This window comes from Prinia subflava (genome assembly GCF_021018805.1).
Source record: "Prinia subflava isolate CZ2003 ecotype Zambia chromosome W unlocalized genomic scaffold, Cam_Psub_1.2 scaffold_41_NEW, whole genome shotgun sequence".
In the NCBI taxonomy this organism is placed as follows: Eukaryota; Metazoa; Chordata; class Aves; order Passeriformes; family Cisticolidae; genus Prinia; species Prinia subflava.
Window position 1 is genome coordinate 141,984 of NW_026960614.1, and position 18,767 is coordinate 160,750.

Genomic DNA, 18,767 nt, shown 5'->3' on the forward strand with positions numbered 1-18,767 from the left:
ACCGTCTGTGCGAGGTTTCACCATGCATTCCTGGTTTTTGTTTTTCAAGAACCCGCTTCAGAGTACCGTGAGCGTGTTCTACAATAGCTTGTCCAGTCGGAGAATGAGGGATGCCAAACTTGTGTGACACACCCCATGACTGCAGGAACTGCTGCACCTTCTGCAAGGCATAAGCAGGACCATTGTTGGTTTTCACAGCAGAAGGTATGCCTTCAATGGCAAAGGCCTGCCTCCAGTGGGCAATGACATCACGGGTCTTTTCTCCCGTGTGAGCAGACACCCACATTGCAGAGGAGAATGTGTGCACCGTGACATGCACATACTTGATCCGGCCGAACTCGGCAACCTGGGTGACATCGGTCTGCCAAAGCTCCAAGGTCTTAAGGCCCCTGGGGTTTACCCCTGCCGGCAAAGGCGCAGCCGGTGCGTGATAGTCGTCACACGATTCGACAATGTCACGAGCCTCAGTTGGCATCAACTGGAACTGCTTCTGCAAGGTATGTGCGTTCTGATGGAAAAACCCATGCGATGCCTTGGCCTGCACGAGCGTGTCAGGCTGAGGAGCTACCCACGCTGGGTTAGGCAACTTGTCAGCCCTCACGTTACTTTCCGCTACAAACCCTTGCAAGTTGGTGTGACTTCTCGCATGCAGAACGTAGTATGGATGAACCCTGGCCTGAACTGCACACCACAAGGTCTTCAGTAATTGAAACAAGGCAGGATTACTGACCTCCTTCAAAACTGAATACCCCAACCGCTGTGCAATGTCGGCCACATAGGCAGAATCTGTGACCAAATTGAAAGGTTCCTGGGAAAATTTTTCAAATGCCATGACTGCAGGCCTCAGTTCAACCAATTGGGCTGACCCATTGTCCTGGGGTGACAGGACATTTTCATGCTTTGTATCCCAAATCGTGTGTTTCTGTTCCCATGTTCTCAGTTTGTTTTGTCTATAGCTGAGCCCCTCCCCCGGCTGCTTGCTTTTGGCTTGCTTGCTGCTAGCTTTAGGCTGCTTTGCTGGCTTTGCTCTCTTGCTTTCTGCTTTTTTGCTTGTTTTTTGCTATTTTTCTGCTTTTGTGTTTCCCCTTCTTTCCTTCCTCCCCTTCCCTGAAGACATCAGACCTGCTTCGGGAACGTCAAGGGACCCCCCCCCCCCCCCCGGAGTCTGCACCTGAGAGAAGCTTTGGCACCCTCCCCAGCAGAGACTGCTCACCCTCTCTTGGACTGGTGAAAACACTTGTCATCTCGGACTGTTTTTCTTGTGTTGGGGAGTGGTTTTTTTGTTGTTGTTTCTTAATAAACAAGTTTTTTCCACTTTTCCTCTGAGGAAATTCCTCCCGAACCCGGTAGTGGGGGAGGGAGTTGTGGGTATTTTCCCCTAAATTTGTCCTAAACTAGGACAAACATTTTTGGTGGCCCGTACGGGGAGGCGATCATACAAAGTGGAAAAAACTTTAGTCTAATAATATTTTGGTTTCAGTTGTTTTGTGGGCATATTGGTATGTCTCTTTTTGAAGGTATAATGTCATTTGGAGTGAAAGCCTGCCTCTATTTCTGGTCATTAGGGTTCTTTGAATTTTTAATACCTTTGTGGTCCCTAGGTTTATTTTCTTATCCAGAAATAGCTCCGGTATTGTCCCTGATGCATAGCTTTTGTAGCCATGGGGCACTAACCAGAATATTTATCGGGCTGGGCTTGGTTGTGATGATTTGCAAGAGGTTTATAAAAATGTTGCTATCGGTTCCAGGAATGTATGGTTCATGGTTGTGGTTGTGTACTCAGTTTGTTAGGGGAGAAGCAGGGGAGGAGGCTTTTCAGCCTTTGCTTTCCTTCTTCTCCTCCGAATTGTTTACATCTCTATTAGAAAATGTTTGGTCCTCTCTGACTGCAAAGGACACCATCTTTCTGGCATTTAATTTAGTAAGCTTTCTTTATACTGTCTGCAGTTTATATAAGATGAAGGCTGAGATTTCTAGAGGGGCTGGTGAGACTCCTGATTTAGGAGTAAAACCAAGGGTGAAGAATTCTGAGTGGCGTGGGAAATGGGAGGATATGGGCCAAATTTTAAAGGCGTTTTCTGATCCTGTAGTCTGGGACTTTCCATCTGAACAAATTCAGAACCCAGCTGAGGTGGTAAAGTATCTGAAAGAGAGGTGCCATGGTAACACTAAGGAGGAAAGGATCATTGCAGTGAGCTGGGCCCTGGCACATGCTTATCACACCCTGCTAGACACTGTAGGGCAGCAGATAGAGGAAAGGGAACAGGGAGATAAATTAGTTACTATCCCAGTCACTCAGGCTGCAGCAAACATCCCAGGCTCCAGGCCAGTAGTTAAACCAGAGAGTAAGCCCCAACCAATGGCTGTTGCTGCTAATACAAGAGGTGGAAAGTGTACAAGCAAGACTGACCGAAGGGTGGAGGATGATGATGATCCAAGAGAAGGACCATCACCAACATCAGAGACCACACCAAGTGGCACAGATTCCGGAGCCAATATTGATTCCTTCTCCCTGAAGGACCTTCGAGGCCTAAGAAAGGATTATAGGCGACAGCCCGATGAGTCTATAATTAGTTGGCTAGTCCGCCTTTGGGATGCGGCAGGGGAGGCTACCATTCTGGATGGCACCGAAGCGAGGCATTTAGGATCCCTGTCACATGATCCTGTCATCGACCAAGGCATGATGAGCAGGGCTAGCCCTCACAGCCTCTGGGAACAGGTCCTGGACAGCGTAGCACAAAGATACCTGTGTGCAGATGACCTCTGTATTCAGCAGACACAGTGGAAGACCATAGAACAGGGGATCCAACGCCTGAGGGAGATGGCAGTGGTAGAGATCATTTTTTCAGATGACATAACTAGGAATCCGGACTTCGTACCGTGCACACCTGTAATGTGGAGGAAACTTGTGCGCCTTGGGCCACCTGAATACGCTTCTGCTCTAGCAATAATGAAGCGGGATGAGGTATATGAGACTGTGCTCGATATGGCAAAGAAGCTTCGGGCATATGCAGATACTGTACATGGCCCGACTCATGCCAGAATTGTAGCTGTGGAAACACGACTGCAGAAATTAGAAGATAAAATAGAGGAAAGTCATAAGAAACTCAGGGAAGAGATTAAGGAGGACCTCCTCCAAATCTCAGCTGTACAAATTAGAGGCCCTAGTATCCAACGCAGACGTTCCCTTGTTGGGGAGAGAAGGTACACCCCACGAGCTGAGTTGTGGTTCTTCCTATGTGAGTCTGGAGAAAACATGAGGAGATGGGATGGGAAGCCTACTGCTGCTCTGGCACAATGGGTGCGTGAATTGAAGGAAGGTAGGAAAAGAGAAGCAGCTCCAGTTGCCCGTAGTCAAACTGTCAGGCATAATAATGACGATGACTTGTCCGATCCCCTTGAAGGAACCTCCAAGACATATGTCTCAGGAAAGAAGGATAACCAGGCTTAGAGGGGCCCTGCCTCTAGCCAGGTAGAGGTTAGGGAAAACCGAGTTTTTTGGACAGTATGGGTTCTATGGCCTGGCACATCAGAGCCACAGAAATATAAAGCTTTGGTTGATACCGGTTGTCAGTGTACCCTAATGCCATCAGAACATGAGGGAACAGAACCTATTTCCATTGCCAGTGTGACGGGGGGATCACAAGAGTTGACCCTGTTGGAAGCCAAGGTGAGCCTGACCGGGAAGGAGTGGCAGAAACATCCAATTGTGACTGGCCCAGAGGCTCCGAGTATTCTGGGCATAGACTATCTCAGGAATGGCTATTACAAAGACCCTAAGGGGTTCAGATGGGCTTTTGGAATAGCTGCCGTGGAGGCAGAGGACATTAAGAAATTGAACACCTTGCCTGGACTGTCTGAGAACCCATCTGCAGTAGGACTCCTGAAGGTAGAAGAGCAACGAGTACCTGTTGCCACCTCGACAGTGCATCGCCGGCAGTATCGAACGAATCGAGATGCTGTGATCCCCATTCACAAGATGATTCGAGAGTTAGAGAGCCAAGGGGTGGTTAGTAAAACCCACTCACCCTTCAACAGTCCCATCTGGCCTGTGCATAAATCTCAAGGAGAATGGAGATTGACCGTGGATTACCGTGTTTTGAATGAAGTGACTCCACCACTGAGCGCCGCTGTGCCGGACATGCTGGAACTCCAGTACGAGCTGGAGTCCAAGGCAGCAAAGTGGTATGCCACAATCGACATCGCTAATGCGTTTTTCTCCATTCCTCTGGCTGCAGAATGCAGGCCTCAGTTTGCTTTCACCTGGAGGGGCGTGCAGTACACCTGGAACCGACTGCCCCAGGGGTGGAAGCACAGTCCTACCATCTGTCATGGACTGATCCAGACTACGCTAGAAAAGGGTGAGGCTCCAGAACATTTACAATACATTGATGATATTGTGTGGGGAAACACAGCAGCAGAAGTGTTTGAGAAAGGAGAGAAAATCATCCAAATTCTCCTGGAAGCTGGCTTTGCCATTAAGAAAAGTAAAGTTAAGGGACCTGCTCGGGAGATCCAGTTCCTGGGAGTGAAGTGGCAAGATGGATGGCGCCAGATTCCTACTGATGTCATCAACAAAATCACAGCTATGTCCCCACCAACCAACAAGAAGGAAACACAAGCTTTCTTAGGTGCTATAGGTTTCTGGAGGATGCACATTCCTGAATATAGTCAGATTGTGAGCCCTCTTTACTTGGTTACCCGCAAGAAGAACGATTTCCACTGGGGCCCTGAACAGCAGCAAGCCTTTGCCCAGATCAAGCAGGAGATTGCTCATGTGGTAGCCCTTGGCCCCGTCAGGACAGGACCAGAGGTGAAGAACGTGCTCTACTCTGCAGCTGGGAACCATGGCCTGTCCTGGAGCCTTTGGCAGAAGGTGCCTGGTGAGACCCGAGGCCGACCATTGGGATTCTGGAGTCGGAGCTACAGAGGGTCTGAAGCCAACTACACCCCAACAGAGAAAGAAATCCTGGCCGCGTATGAAGGAGTCCAAGCTGCTTCAGAAGTGATTGGTACCGAGGTACAACTCTTCCTGGCACCTCGACTACCCGTGCTGGGGTGGATGTTTAGAGGAAAGGTTCCCTCCACCCACCATGCCACCAATGCTACATGGAGCAAGTGGATTGCCCTCATTACACAGCGTGCCCAAATTGGGAAACTAAATCGTCCTGGGATTTTGGAGGTAATTACAAATTGGCCTGAGGGTGAAAGCTTCAGTCTCACTGGTGAAGAGGGAGAACAGCAAGTGACCCGTGCTGAAGAAGCTCCACCATATAACCAACTGCCGGCAGAAGACACACGCTACGCTCTTTTTACTGATGGTTCCTGTCGCCTTGTGGGGATGAACCGGAAGTGGAAAGCAGCCGTGTGGAGCCCCACACGACAAGTTGCACAAGCTATCGAAGGAGAAGGTGGATCGAGTCAACTTGTGGAGCTCAAAGCCGTTCAGTTGGCCCTGGACATTGCTGAAGCAGAGAAGTGGCCAAAACTTTACCTTTATACTGATTCCTGGATGGTAGCCAATGCTCTGTGGGGATGGCTGAAGAGATGGAAGGAGGCGAACTGGCAGCGCAGAGGAAAACCAGTTTGGGCTGCTGAAGAATGGAAAGACATCGCTACCTGGTTAGAGAAACTACCTGTGAAGGTTTGCCATGTAGATGCCCGTGTCCCTAGAAGCAGAGCTAATGAGGAGCAGCAAAACAATCAGCAGGTAGATCAGGCTGCAAAGATAGGGGAGTTGAAGATAGATCTTGACTGGGAGCACAAAGGAGAGCTGTTCCTAGCACGATGGGCCCATGATGCCTCAGGCCACCAGGGTAGAGATGCCACCTATAAGTGGGCACGAGACCGAGGGGTGGATCTAACCATGGACAGCATTTCTCAGGTTATTCATGACGTGTGCTGCCATTAAGCAGGCTAAGCGGGTGAAGCCCCTCTGGTATGGGGGGCGGTGGTCCAAGTACAAGTATGGGGAGGCCTGGCAGATTGATTACATCAGGCTGCCTCAAACCCGCCAAGGCAAGCGCCACGTACTAACCATGGTAGAAGCCACTACGGGATGGTTGGAAACCTACCCCGTGTCTCATGCTACAGCCCGCAACACCATCCTGGGCCTTGAAAAGCAGGTCCTTTGGAGGCATGGTACTCCTGAGAGGATTGAGTCAGACAATGGGACTCATTTTAAAAATAATCTTATTAACACCTGGGCTAGGGAACATGGCATTGAGTGGGTGTACCACATCCCCTACCATGCACCAGCTGCAGGTAAAGTGGAGAGGTACAATGGATTGTTAAAAACCACTTTGAAAGCACTGGGTGGGGGGTCTTTCAAGAACTGGGAGCAGCATTTAGCAAGAGCCACCTGGTTAGTTAACACTTGAGGTTCCACCAACCGAGCAGGTCCTGCCCAGTCTGAGTCCCTTAATGTAGTAGATGGAGATAAAGTCCCAGTGGCCCATGTCAGAGGTTTGTTGGGGAAGACAGTATGGATTAATCCTGCCTTGAGTACAGGCAAACCCATTCGTGGGATTGTCTTTGCTCAAGGACCAGGTTATACCTGGTGGATAATGCAGAAAGATGGGACAACCCGTTGTGTACCTCAGGGAGATCTGATTGTGGGATGATATCATTGTTTGCTGAGCGTTACCACCATTATCTGTACGTTAGATCATACAGATATGAGACAGAAGGAAACGTGAAAGTGTCAAAGGTCTGAGCAAGTAAGATGGAAGGAAATGTGTAAGTGTGGAAGGTTTGAGCAAGTGAGAAGGAAGTTTTTCCACTGTGTTCAGGAACATGTTCACGATATGGGATAAGGGGTGGAATGTCCTGGGGTGACAGGACATTTTCATGCTTTGTATCCCAAATCGTGTGTTTCTGTTCCCATGTTCTCAGTTTGTTTTGTCTATAGCTGAGCCCCTCCCCCGGCTGCTTGCTTTTGGCTTGCTTGCTGCTAGCTTTAGGCTGCTTTGCTGGCTTTGCTCTCTTGCTTTCTGCTTTTTTGCTTGTTTTTTGCTATTTTTCTGCTTTTGTGTTTCCCCTTCTTTCCTTCCTCCCCTTCCCTGAAGACATCGCACCTGCTTCGGGCCCTGATTCGGGAACGTCAAGGGCCCCTCCCCCCGGAGTCTGCACCTGAGAGAAGCTTTGGCACCCTCCCCAGCAGAGACTGCTCACCCTCTCTTGGACTGGTGAAAACACTTGTTGCCATCTCAGACTGTTTTTCTTGTGTTGGGGAGTGGTTTTTTTTGTTGTTGTTTCTTAATAAACAAGTTTTTTCCACTTTTCCTCTGAGGAAATTCCTCCCGAACCCGGTAGTGGGGGAGGGAGTTGTGGTGATTTTCCCCTAAATTTGTCCTAAACTAGGACACCCATCCTCATGGCCTTCCAAAACCTGCCACTCAGATCCATCCTGCCAAGCAACAATGGCCTTCCCTGTTTTTCCCAAACCATCAGTGAAGACAGTGGGTCCTTGCACTGGTTCCTGGCTATTTTTGGGCCACAAAGAAATCTGTGTGATTTTTTCCACTTGCAGTAGCTTGTGGCTGAGCAGATGATACATGATCTACCCTGAAAAATTCTCCAGAGCACTTTGCAGGGACACACTGTTTGCAAGGCTCCATTCAAAATCCTTCCGCTGTACCGGGACCATGATCTTTGTGGGATCTGCACCCATCAATTGCAAACACCATTGCCAGCATTTGGTTATCAGGTGTGTTGGTTTGAAAGACAGGTATCTGCTAGGAAGGGGGCAGGACCTCCCTAGAGATGGAGAATTCGAATCCCCTCCCTCCAAATTATTCTAATTTAGAAAAATTAAGAGGCTTTCAGACAGAGGTATGGGGGTAGGAATAACAGTTCTTTACTAGTATATATGACAAAACAACAAACAAACAACTACTACAGCATTAATAATAAACAGAACCAAGAACCCTGAGGGCTTTCTTTCACAAAAGGCCCGGGGCAGTTTGATCTCGGTGCCCCTGCAGGACTCCGAGAGGCCAAGCCAGAAGGGTGGAAAGTCCCAGGCTGGTGGATGAGATGAGGAGCTCTGCGCTGGTAGCTGGAGCGTCAGGGGGTGTCCCGGCAGGGCTGGGCAGTGCAGGGCTACAGAGTAGCAGGAAAGCCTCAAAGCTCCGAAGAAACAGCGGCGGTGAGGGGAGGGCTGGAGATAACAAGCTCAGGATCCCCGGGTACACGAGCAGATGATGGTAGATTTCCCAGGACGAGACAGAGGCAGAGTGGTGGCCGTGAACTCTTCCTGCAGCGAGGGGCAGCTTGACTATCTTCCTCTATGCTGAGAGCAAGAGTGAGCCACTGCTCCCCCCAGCTCTGTCTTTTACCTTTCCCAAAGCTCAAGTTATCTCTCCCCTCTGAGGGATACTCCCAGAGACTCAAAAACAATAGGTGTAGCCTTGTGCTGCCATGTCCTTCAACTACTCCCTTTGTCCTGGCTGAGTACTGTTGTTAAAGTTTCTTAGAAACTTATGGGAAAAAAATCTGTAAGTGAAAAAGAAGCAAATCTCACCCCCAACATCAGGCGAGCAATTAGCTCAAAGAATGCAGTTGCTGTCTTTTGCAGCTGATGGGGCAGGAAGACCCATTCTGAGACAGGCAAGGGATCAGATCATTTGTCACTCCATTGGGCAATGATGGCCGTGGGATGTAAATCTGGAGTGGTGCTAGACACAGTGATATCAACGGAAGGTTTAGTGCAGTGAACTTAGCAAGCAGAAACAGCTTGCTGAACCTCCTCCAGCACCTGATGTGCCTCAGGGGTCAGTTCATGAGGTGACTTTAAATCAGAGTCCCCTTTTAGTAATTCGAACAAGGGAGACAGTTGTTCATTGGTCAGTCCCCAGTACAGACGTAACCAAGTAATGGCACCTACCAATTTTTGGGCATCATTCAGTGTCTTCACCAAATGCACAAATTGCATCTCCTGGTGTCAGATTGTCCGTTCCAGAATTTTGACCCTGAAATATTTCCACGGGCGCTGCTGTTGCACCTTTTCTGGAGCCACCTGCAGTCCATGTGAATGCAGAGCATTCAACAACTGAGGCTGAATCCTCAGCAGCTCATCCTGGGTGGACGCAGCCACCAAAATGTCATCCATGAAGTGGTAGACATGAGGATCAGGGAACTGCTTGTGAACTCTAGACAAGGCACGGGCCACATACCATTGGCATAACAAGGATGAGTTCCGCATTCCTTGAGGGAGAACTCTCCATTGATATCTCTGTGCGGACTCAGCGCTAATTATTGCTGGCACTGTGAAGGCAAAATTCACTCTGTCATCAGGATGCAGAGGGATTGTGAAAAAACAATCCTTTAAATCCACAATGAGAACCTGCCAATCTGAGGGAAGCATGGTAGGCTATGGCATGCCAGCCTGCAGTGTTCCCATGCTTTCCATTGCAGCATTGACTTTTCGGAGGTCTTGTAGCAACTTCCATTTCCCGGACTTTTTCTTGATGCAAAAATCAGGAGTGTTCCAGGTACTGGTAGATGGTTCTAGATAACCCTGGTCTAATTGCTCCTGTACAAGGCCTTGAAGGGCGATTAATTTTTCATGAGGGAGGGGCCACTGGTTTTCCCAGACAGGTTTGTCCACCAACCACCATAAAGGAGGCATCAGACGCTCTGCGCCCTTCATCGCAGTGGCCCCCATCAAAAATCCATCCCGATGCGCACCCCCCACGAGGCCAGAACATCCCCCCCTCCAGAGGTTAGTCACTGTCTCAGTAACATGAGACCAGACCATGGCCATCTGTACCTCTGGGTTCATGATCAACACGGGCTGCTGGCTCACATAACATTGTGCTGTTGCTCCCAGTCTTGTGAAAGGCGTCTCCACCCGGTCCAATGGCCACTCCGGGGGCCACGTGGCTAGGGAGAGAACGGTAATGTCTGTCCCAGTGTCAAGAAGTCCACAGAGATGGATCTCTGGCAGCGTGGCACCAGGCATGGACAAGGTACACAGCATCCTGGAACGTTCCTTGGCCAGGACAGCGGTCCAGTGAACTTGAGGCGTCCCAGTGGATCCAAAGCCTCCCTCTCCTTGTGACCGGTCCTCCGTCCTGCGAACAGAAGACTTAAACAGCGCAAGTTGAGCAGTCTGCGTCCCTTCCAGAATAGTGACGGGGGCGGGGGGGGGGGGGGGGTGTGAAGGCCATGGCATAAATCTATCCTGTGAAATCCACATCAATGAGTCCCAGGTGCACAAGGATACCCTGGATGGTGGCACTACATCTCCCCATAAGGAGAGCACTCATGCCGTCACCCAAGGGACCAAAGGCATCCAGGAGGACCCTCTGCACTTTGTCAGAATCTAAGACGACAGTTGCGGCTGTGCAGACTTCAACGCCTGCTGAACAGGGGTGCTGGCTGCAAGCCGGCTAAGCAAACCTCCATCAGTCCTGGCACTGGGAGGGAAACTTGTGTCTGAGCACGTCTCCCGCACACTCTGTTTCATGTTTCCTGAGCCCAGCAAAGGCTGACCATTAGCATGCACCGTCGCCTTACAGACATCTGCAACATGGTTTGGTTTTCCACACCAACCACACAAAAACAAGGGAGTTGTGACCTTCTGTACTTTCTTTCTCTGTTTACTGTTGGCCTGAGGAGTCCCCTGCCATCACTGCCTGCTTTGCGGGACTATCCAGGCAGGCTGCAGAGCAGTAGTCACGGTTGGTTTTACAGCCGTAGCCACGGCCAGCTGCACAGCAGCAACCACGGCAGGCTGCACAGCAGCAGCCGAGGCAGCCATTTTATGACCTGATATGGCTATCTTTGCATAGGCCTCTGCCATCTGGGGTACGGAAGGGTCACTGGGAAGAGCCTCTATGACTTTCCTACAATCAGCATTGCAGTTACTCCTCCCAAGGTGCTTGAGCAAAAGCTTCCTTGTGTCAGGGTCTCCCACCTGCTTCTCTACGGAGGCAGTCAGCCTCTCTGCAAATTGCAGGAATGATTCATCAGTGCCCTGGACAACAGTCACGAAGAATTTCTTAGGGGAAGCCATTTCTATAGTCTGGACCAAAGCTGCCATGCCTGTCTGCTGGCACTGCTAGAGTACCAGGTCATCAAAGCCAACCTGCCCGTTAACATCAGCATAATTGCCTGTACCCAGCAGGATATCGGTGCAAATTGTACACTTGGGGTCCTGTGGGCCCAGCACAGCATTTCGCTCCACCTCCCTGACTGCCAGTTGAGTCCATTTAGACTCAAATATGTCATATTCCACAGGCTGAAAAAGAACACGAGCCAAACTTCGGATGTCGTATGGTGTCAGCAGATCAGCATTAAAGAAACAAAGCATCTGCATGACTTCACTATACCCCAGACCATATTTCGCAACCTTATCACAGAGTTCCATCATCGCCTTCCACGATAACGGCTGTTAAGTGTAATGCGTAATACCCCTAAGCACAGGGAAAGCCTTGCAACCCCCCGGTAAGGTGGCAGCACCTGCTAAGTCCTGTCCCGTGGACCCCACAGGGAAAGGGGTAGATGCTTGACCAGGAGTCAGGTCAGCATCACCCAATACCGCATCCCCTGCTGTATCACCTGGGCTAGAGAAGCCATCCCCTCTATCCAGGAGGCGCTGTGCAAAGGCCCAATCCACCATCTCTTCAACCTTAGCCTTGAGTTCACGCCAGAATCGTCCCTGTTCTCTCGGATGCATGGTAGCCTGGCATGGGGGAAGGGTCCAGAAGGCCTCTGAAGCAGACCTACCAGTGCGGGGTCCTTTAGCCTTGGCAAGGGCCGGCGGCATACCGGTCATGTCGCCGTCATTGCCAAAGGTAAACACTGCGGCGCCTGCCGCAGTCCTAGTGTCCGTGGGGGGCAGCAGGGGCGGAGCTCGGCCACCCGCCACCGCTGGGGCCGCTCCAGCCTCATCAGGGCTTTTGCCCGTTTGCAGTGCCGGGATGCCAGCCACTGGGGACCACTCAGAGAGTCCCATGGCAGGCATGGATCCTAGCGGGGCTTGCAAGCCTGGTACAGACTGAAACGGAGGCGGTGGGGGCAGCGGGGCTGGGCCAAGCAGCACCGGGGCCACCCCAGTTCTCGCGCAGCCAGCGCCCGCAGTCAGCGCCGAAGTGCCAGCCGCTGCCGCACACCCCGAGGGTCCCACGGCAGCAGCAAACGCCAGCACTGCTTGCAAGCCAGCTTCAGGTCGGTGCAGGGCTAACACAAGGCCTCTGTCTCCTGGCGCGGGGGGAGAACTGTATGTGGGCATGGGCGGTGCTCTTGGAGCCGCAGCTGCGCCGTGCGCCACAATCAAAGGTGCATGTGCAGGTCCTGCAGGGGGGCTGAGCCGAAGGGAGAGGCCCGGCCTGTGAGCCCCGGCACCGCTCCGCACCCTGGCAATGGGGGCTGGGCCAGGCGGCGCAGGGGGAAACGGAACCAGGGAGGGGGCGGGAGGCTGCGCAGAATTGCCCATGCCCTGGCCAGTCCCTGCCTTGCGAGCACCGCCTCCCGCTGCGCCTGGCAGGGCCAGGACGGGGGCATCTGGAATAGTTCCTGTTATGAACAAGCTTCCCGGATGGGAGGGGCTGGGCTGCCCCTGTCCTGGCCCCATGGAGGATGGTTGCCCAGTCCCCCCGGGGAAAGCGCAGAGCACGCATTGGCATGTTAAAAGAGCTCTGGGAGTGCAGCCCCCCTCCTCCCAATTTGTGCTTTCACCCAGCCTTTTGGAAGAATGGGGGTTTTTCCTGGTTGTAACCCCCACACCCTAGCAAGTTTGAAGACAGAGGGAAGCTGCCCAGAAGGGAAAGGCAGCATTCTTCTACCTCATTAAAATGTGAAAAGGAGCGGCTCCGGCCTTGATGGCCCAGCCATTGTTTGCTGTAACTACCTCTTTCAGCTGGGATACCTCTGCTTCTGACCAGGACCAATGCATATGCATTTTTATATGCAAATAAAACTGCCCCTGTGAATCCTGGGAGAGTTTTTTTGGAGAAACTGCACCCCAAGATAAGAAGCTAGATGTGTCAGAGGAGAATTAGATAGTGCCCTAGCCGAGCAAGAAGTAGATGCACCCCCTGGCCTGGTTTGAAGATTCACCATAACCTATGAGGAGCTTAGATACAATGGGAACTGGCTAGCTGAATTGACTTAGGCAGAGAATGGGAAACTCTTGAAACTTTTCCCTGAGGGCAAGGAGCTGACTGCCGCTGCTCTGCCTTCTGATGGTTGACCAGAGAGAACTGCCAGCTGTTTCTATGGGAACAAGGACTCAGCATCCACTGGGACAGCACCTGCTCCTTCAGATGGCTGCAGCAGCGTGGAAAACTCCGATTGGACTCTGCAATCCTGCTGATGACTTTAATTATGAGCTGATCACTTTAATAAAGAGCTGAATATTAATAAAGGCATATGCCCTGTTCTTTTCAGTTCCCAAGAGGGTCCCCCTGGAGAGGCGTAAGCCGACAGCAGTCATCGGCCCCCCAAGCGAAGAGGGGCAGGCCAGTCACCTACCGGGGTGGGGTCTGGCAAAAATTTGATCAGAACCCCCTCCTCAATGGCTGCCACTGCCTGCGCATGCTTGGCAGGCAGTGCAGGTGCAGAGCCGTTCGATGCCCCCTTCCCCGGGGCCAGGATTGGCAGCTGGGCAGCTGGCTCCACCTCCGCCGCAGTCAGGGGGTAGGCGGTAGACACCCCACAATTCGGACAAAGGGTTATAATAGAATCAGAACCCCACTGAGGGACAGACTGAGCCAAGAAGTCCTCACCGCCTGTCAGTGCCGGGAAAACATGAGGGGAGGGCAGCCCTCCCCCACCCCGCCACCTACATGGAACAGGGATGGGCGGGGTTGGCTCTGCCAGCTCCACGGAATCGTCAAAGGCCAGTGGAACTCTGCCACTTCGTCAGCCAAGCAGGACCGGGGGGCTGGGATCCCGTCCCCCCTCCAGGGAGTCAAAGTCAAAATCCGAGAGGGAAATCTCCAGCGCAGAGGCCGGAGGGGAGGGGAGAGCTCTGTCGCGCATGGAAAATCGAGATCAAACGTGGATGGGACTTCCGCGTCTTACAGGACGACCCCGCCCTCCTCCTCCAGCCATCCATCCACCCCCAGGGCAGGAGAATCGCCCTGAGAGCTCCACATATCTGCTGAAACCTCAGAGCCAGAAGAATCCAAACCCTGCACAAACCTGTCAAACAGTTTCTATTGTACCAACAAGCATACTACTTCTATGCTATAATCAGCAGAGACAGCCTCTATCAGGCATTCTCCCAGTTGAGACCATGCCTCTTTAGCGAACGCGTCTTCAGGCGATGGGAAAAGTCCTTGATCCCTGGCCCACAAAAACAATCTTTCAAACCTGCTCTGGGAAACACGAACCCGTTTCCTTTCCATTAAATCTTTCCAGATCTCCAGGACCAATGAGTCCTGTGCAGAAACCACAAGGGGTAGCCATAACCACGGGAGCAGCAGGCAAAGCCAAGCGCTCGCAAGGACCACACCAAAACAGGGGGAGAGGAAGAAGAACTCGTGAGACCTCACCACAGCTGTTCTACACACGTTGGCCCACCAGATGTTCCAATAGGACAGGAAAGAACCACACAGGGACTTGGAGATGTCCAAGTGGGAAAGAAGGAAAGAACTTTACTTTCTTTCATATTTATACATTTTGTGGCACTGGCTGCGGGTTGGAGGATGGAATCACCAGCCCTCCAACCAACACTGGTCAAACAGACTGTCAATCAACTTCTCCTCCAGAAAAGAATGTAAACAAAAAACCACAGTTGGGTAAATAGAGTTTTATTTACATGAAGAGACTGTTAGAATCATGAGAAACTGACTCCAAGAAGGTAAACAATTCAAAAGGCTAGGTAAATTTCAAAAGAACAGGGCGACATATAAGAGCTTTGGTTCCCTAGTGATATGCTGAGTGATAGCTGCACTCCCTTGCCTTTCTTTGCATCTCGTCTAAATTGTAACAGGTGCATATAAAGCCATGCTTGCTGCTATTTATCTCTCCATTGATTATACACAAAGAGAAGAAAGAAATGAATTTTAAAGGATTGCACCTTCAAAATGAAAGCAGTGGTTATCTGGGGAGGTATTTAAAGAAGCAACCTTTTCAGAAGCAAAGTGACTTGGTAGAGATGTGACCCTTTTCGGGTGATAGGAATTTACCACAGCTCCTAACTTCTATACATGAAAACAACAAAGCAGTAATTCTGGTAGAAGTATCCCAAGTCCTTAATTTTAATCACAAAGATGGAGTATTCCAGCATCCAGTGACCAGGAAATAATCAGTTTTTGCCTGTTAGATGAGCTGTGTGGGCCCGCTGTCCTGGAGAAAACAAACACTTAGAAGCAAAAAAGAATCCAGATGAAGATTTATCAACCCTTGTTGGAGTCCATGTTTCCATGGATCCTCCGCAGAGAGTGAGAAGTGCAGGGATTGAAATAAAACCTTTAGAAAAATTAAAATATATAAAGCCACACACACATAAAATAGAGATTTAAGCTTCAGCTTTAAGCTTTACATATCCTAAGGGCCTAATTGTTAGAAGTACAGAGTTTGAGGCCTAGTGATAGAGTTTAGACATAACAAAAATAGAGTACTGTTTATAAGTTTTGGTATGAATTTTGCGCAAATAAGATAAAGTTTCTCACGTAGGTTTTTGATACTACTTTTCATAGTTTTTCGTAGTTTTATGACCTTAGAAAATTGCACCTAGATTGGGTAGCGTGTAGATAAAGGTATGAATATGCATTTGTAACATATGGATAAAAAGCTTCTGGGTTGGAAGTGGAGACATTGATAGATCAACCTGATTTATCGATCCAACCTCCACCTTCTGCAGCCTGAGGAACGAGCCCTGCCAGGGAGCTGAAATGGAATTTTAAAGGTACTATCTGTTGTAGTCTTTGTCGTGGGGGATCAGGGCCCTGGGGTCCCCTTTGCCTTTCCCCCTTGTGGCGTTTGCCCCGGAACTCTGTTCAGGGCTGCTGGGGACTCTGCAAAGGTTTGGGACCCCGGGACCCCTTTCTGTCCCTGCAATCCCTGCGGCCGGGGACCCTGCTTAGGATTCGTGATCTCGGGACCCTTTCCTGTCACTGCGATCTCCACGGCCGGGAGCCCTGCTTGAGATTCGGGACCTTAGAACCCCTTCCTGTTATTACGATCCCTGCAGCCGGGAACCCTGCTTGGGGTCAGGGGTTGAAGGTTGTTTTATCCTAAGGCTGGAATGTTATGTTTAATTCCATGTTAAGACTACTGTTTATTCTGGAATTTTATTTCTAAGACTTTATACTCATAACTGATTGTGAGACTGTAAGACTGCTCATTTAGAACTCTCACACCTTCAGACATACTTTCATGTAATAAACAACTCTGTATAAGACCTTAAAATGTTCTTGGACCTTTAAGATCTATTAACCTGTAGAAACGGCCTCGGCACCCTGTAAGACTTTTCCATTGCCCTTTTTCCTTTCTAGGATCCTCACAATCATGAAACCTTGCTTGCCATGTTCTTCTTGGAAAAACCTTCTCTATCTTGCTTCCATTTACACAGAAGGAGGTACCCCTTTGTCCAGTCCAGGCCTCTCTTCAGATGGCAGTGAACAGCCAATTTATACTATGGAGAGCTTACAGTGGAGACCCAGGCAAGAAAATCAGGTTAAAAATCAAGGGCAGACTGTAGAGAAACAAGATGTACCAGAGAGAGACAATGGTGTAGAGGAAGAGGAGGAAGAAATGATGACTGAAAAAAATCCTTTGGAAGGACTTGCTCATTCTGGTACCATGATGGATATTGCTGAGAAAAGGGCAGCATTGCAAGGGTCTGCCTGGCAGATCACTGCAGGTAAAAAGTGACTCTAAGACTTAGACAATCTTCATCACTGATAAATGTAATTGAAATGCAAAGACATCTCAGCCCTTTGGCCCTGGCCACAATTAAATTGTGCTTCAAAGTCATCTAAATGCCAAATTACTGAAACTCAGACTTCTTGTTTTTGTACTGTTTTTATCTAGATGAAGTATGATGGAAAGACTTTCCTCTTAGGAAACTCCCAGGTCAGACAGATGACCCTGATGGTCTCATGTTGGATAATTATTCTATGATGTCCTTGCTTGATCAGCTAGTGAGGGATGAGTGGAAGTCTCTCAATACAAAGTGAGTAATGGTGTGGACTTGGACTTGGCCCCTGAACCATGAAATGCATTTCTCTCTTTGTGCCTTTTACTATATCATGTGAAAAATTAGGGCTGAGATTTCCTTTTTACTTTTATTTAAATAGTTTGACCCAAAAACCTGCTGTTCTCTCTAAACCTAACCCTAATGGTATCCTTTGAAGATGCCATCTTCTAATATTGCTATCTTCACTCCTCCTGCTTGTTGCCCTGTTTTTGAAGACTTTTCTAAGCCTGTTGAATTGTCCTTCATATTGGAGTCAGAATTTTTACTTTATCACAATTTCTACTATAAACAATAGCCGTGTTTTGCTAACTGTCCTTCATTGTTTACATATTTTTAGGTAGGAGGAGAAAGTTGATTGACAGTTGGCTTGACCAATGTGGTTTGAGAGGTGGGATTCCATCCTCCAATCCACAGGCACCATTGGAAATGTATAAAATTGAGTTTTGTAAATAAACTCGTCCTTTTTCCTGATTTGCTCATCAGCGTGTCCTCGTGCAGTTCTTTTTGTGTCGTCTATGAAACCTGCTCTTTTGTAAAAGAAACCATTCCAAGGATTGTGAAATACTGCTGTTTAGCAGGTATCAGCACAGCCTCAGCAGGCTTGAAAATTGAAGTTTCTATTAGTTGGGGCTTTGATCTTCCATATGTTGGCCGTGCCCAGTGACCTTTTAGAGCTGTAGCTAGTAATTTAGAGCTGCAGATCTGACCTCAGTAAAGAAACACGGATTGTCCTGGAAATAACGGGGGTGTTCTATTAAGCTTTAGTCAGATCACCTTTGTCACTAAATGAAGCTTACCCAGTTAAAGCATCCCATTGGAGATCACAGAATCACAGAATCACAGAATTAGTAGGTTGGAAGAGACCTTCAAGATCATCGAGTCCAACCCATGCCCTAACACCTCAACTAAACCATGGCACTGAGTGCCACATCCAGTCTTTTTTTAAACATATCCAGGGATGGCAACTCTACCACCTCCCCAGGCAGGCCATTCCAGCACTTTATTACTCTCGCTGTGAAAAACTTCTTCCTAATATCCAACTTATATTTCCCTTGATGCAGCTTGAGACTGTGTCCTCTCGTTCTGTCAGTTGTTGCCCTGAGAAAGAGACCAACCCCCACCTGACTACAACCACCTTTCAGGAAGTTGTAGAGAGTGATATGGTCACCTCTGAGTCTCCTTTTCTCCAGGCTAAACAACCCCAGCTCCCTCAGCTGTTCCTCATAAGGCTTGTGTTCCAAGCCCCTCACCAGCCTCATTGCCCTCCTCTGGATGCGCTCAAGCATCCCAGCATCCTTCCTAAACTGAGGAGCCCAGAACTGGACACAGTACTCAAGGTGCGGCCTCACCAGTGCCGTGTACAGGGGAAGAATGACCTCCCTGCTCCTGCTGGCCACACTGTTCCTGATACAGGCCAGGAGGCCATTGGCCTTCTTGGCCACCAGCGCACACTGCTGGCTCATGTTCAGCCGGCTGTCAACCAGTACCCTCAGGTCCTTCTCTGCCTGGCCACTGTCCAACCACACTGTCCCCAGCCTATAATGCTGCAGGGGGTTTTTGTGGCCAAAATGCAGGACTCAGCACTTGGACTTATTAAACTTCATCCTATTGG

General features: G+C 49.7%; 1 protein-coding gene across 1 annotated transcript in view; it reads left to right on the plus strand.

Moving 5' to 3' along the window:
* Nucleotides 1–18,767, plus strand: part of LOC134565241 (ribosomal biogenesis protein LAS1L-like) — a 57,880-nt gene that overhangs the window by 24,638 nt on the left and 14,475 nt on the right. The window contains 2 exon segments of the mRNA XM_063424738.1: nucleotides 16,452–16,819; nucleotides 16,990–17,131. Coding sequence (XP_063280808.1) covers nucleotides 16,452–16,819; nucleotides 16,990–17,131 — 510 coding nt within the window.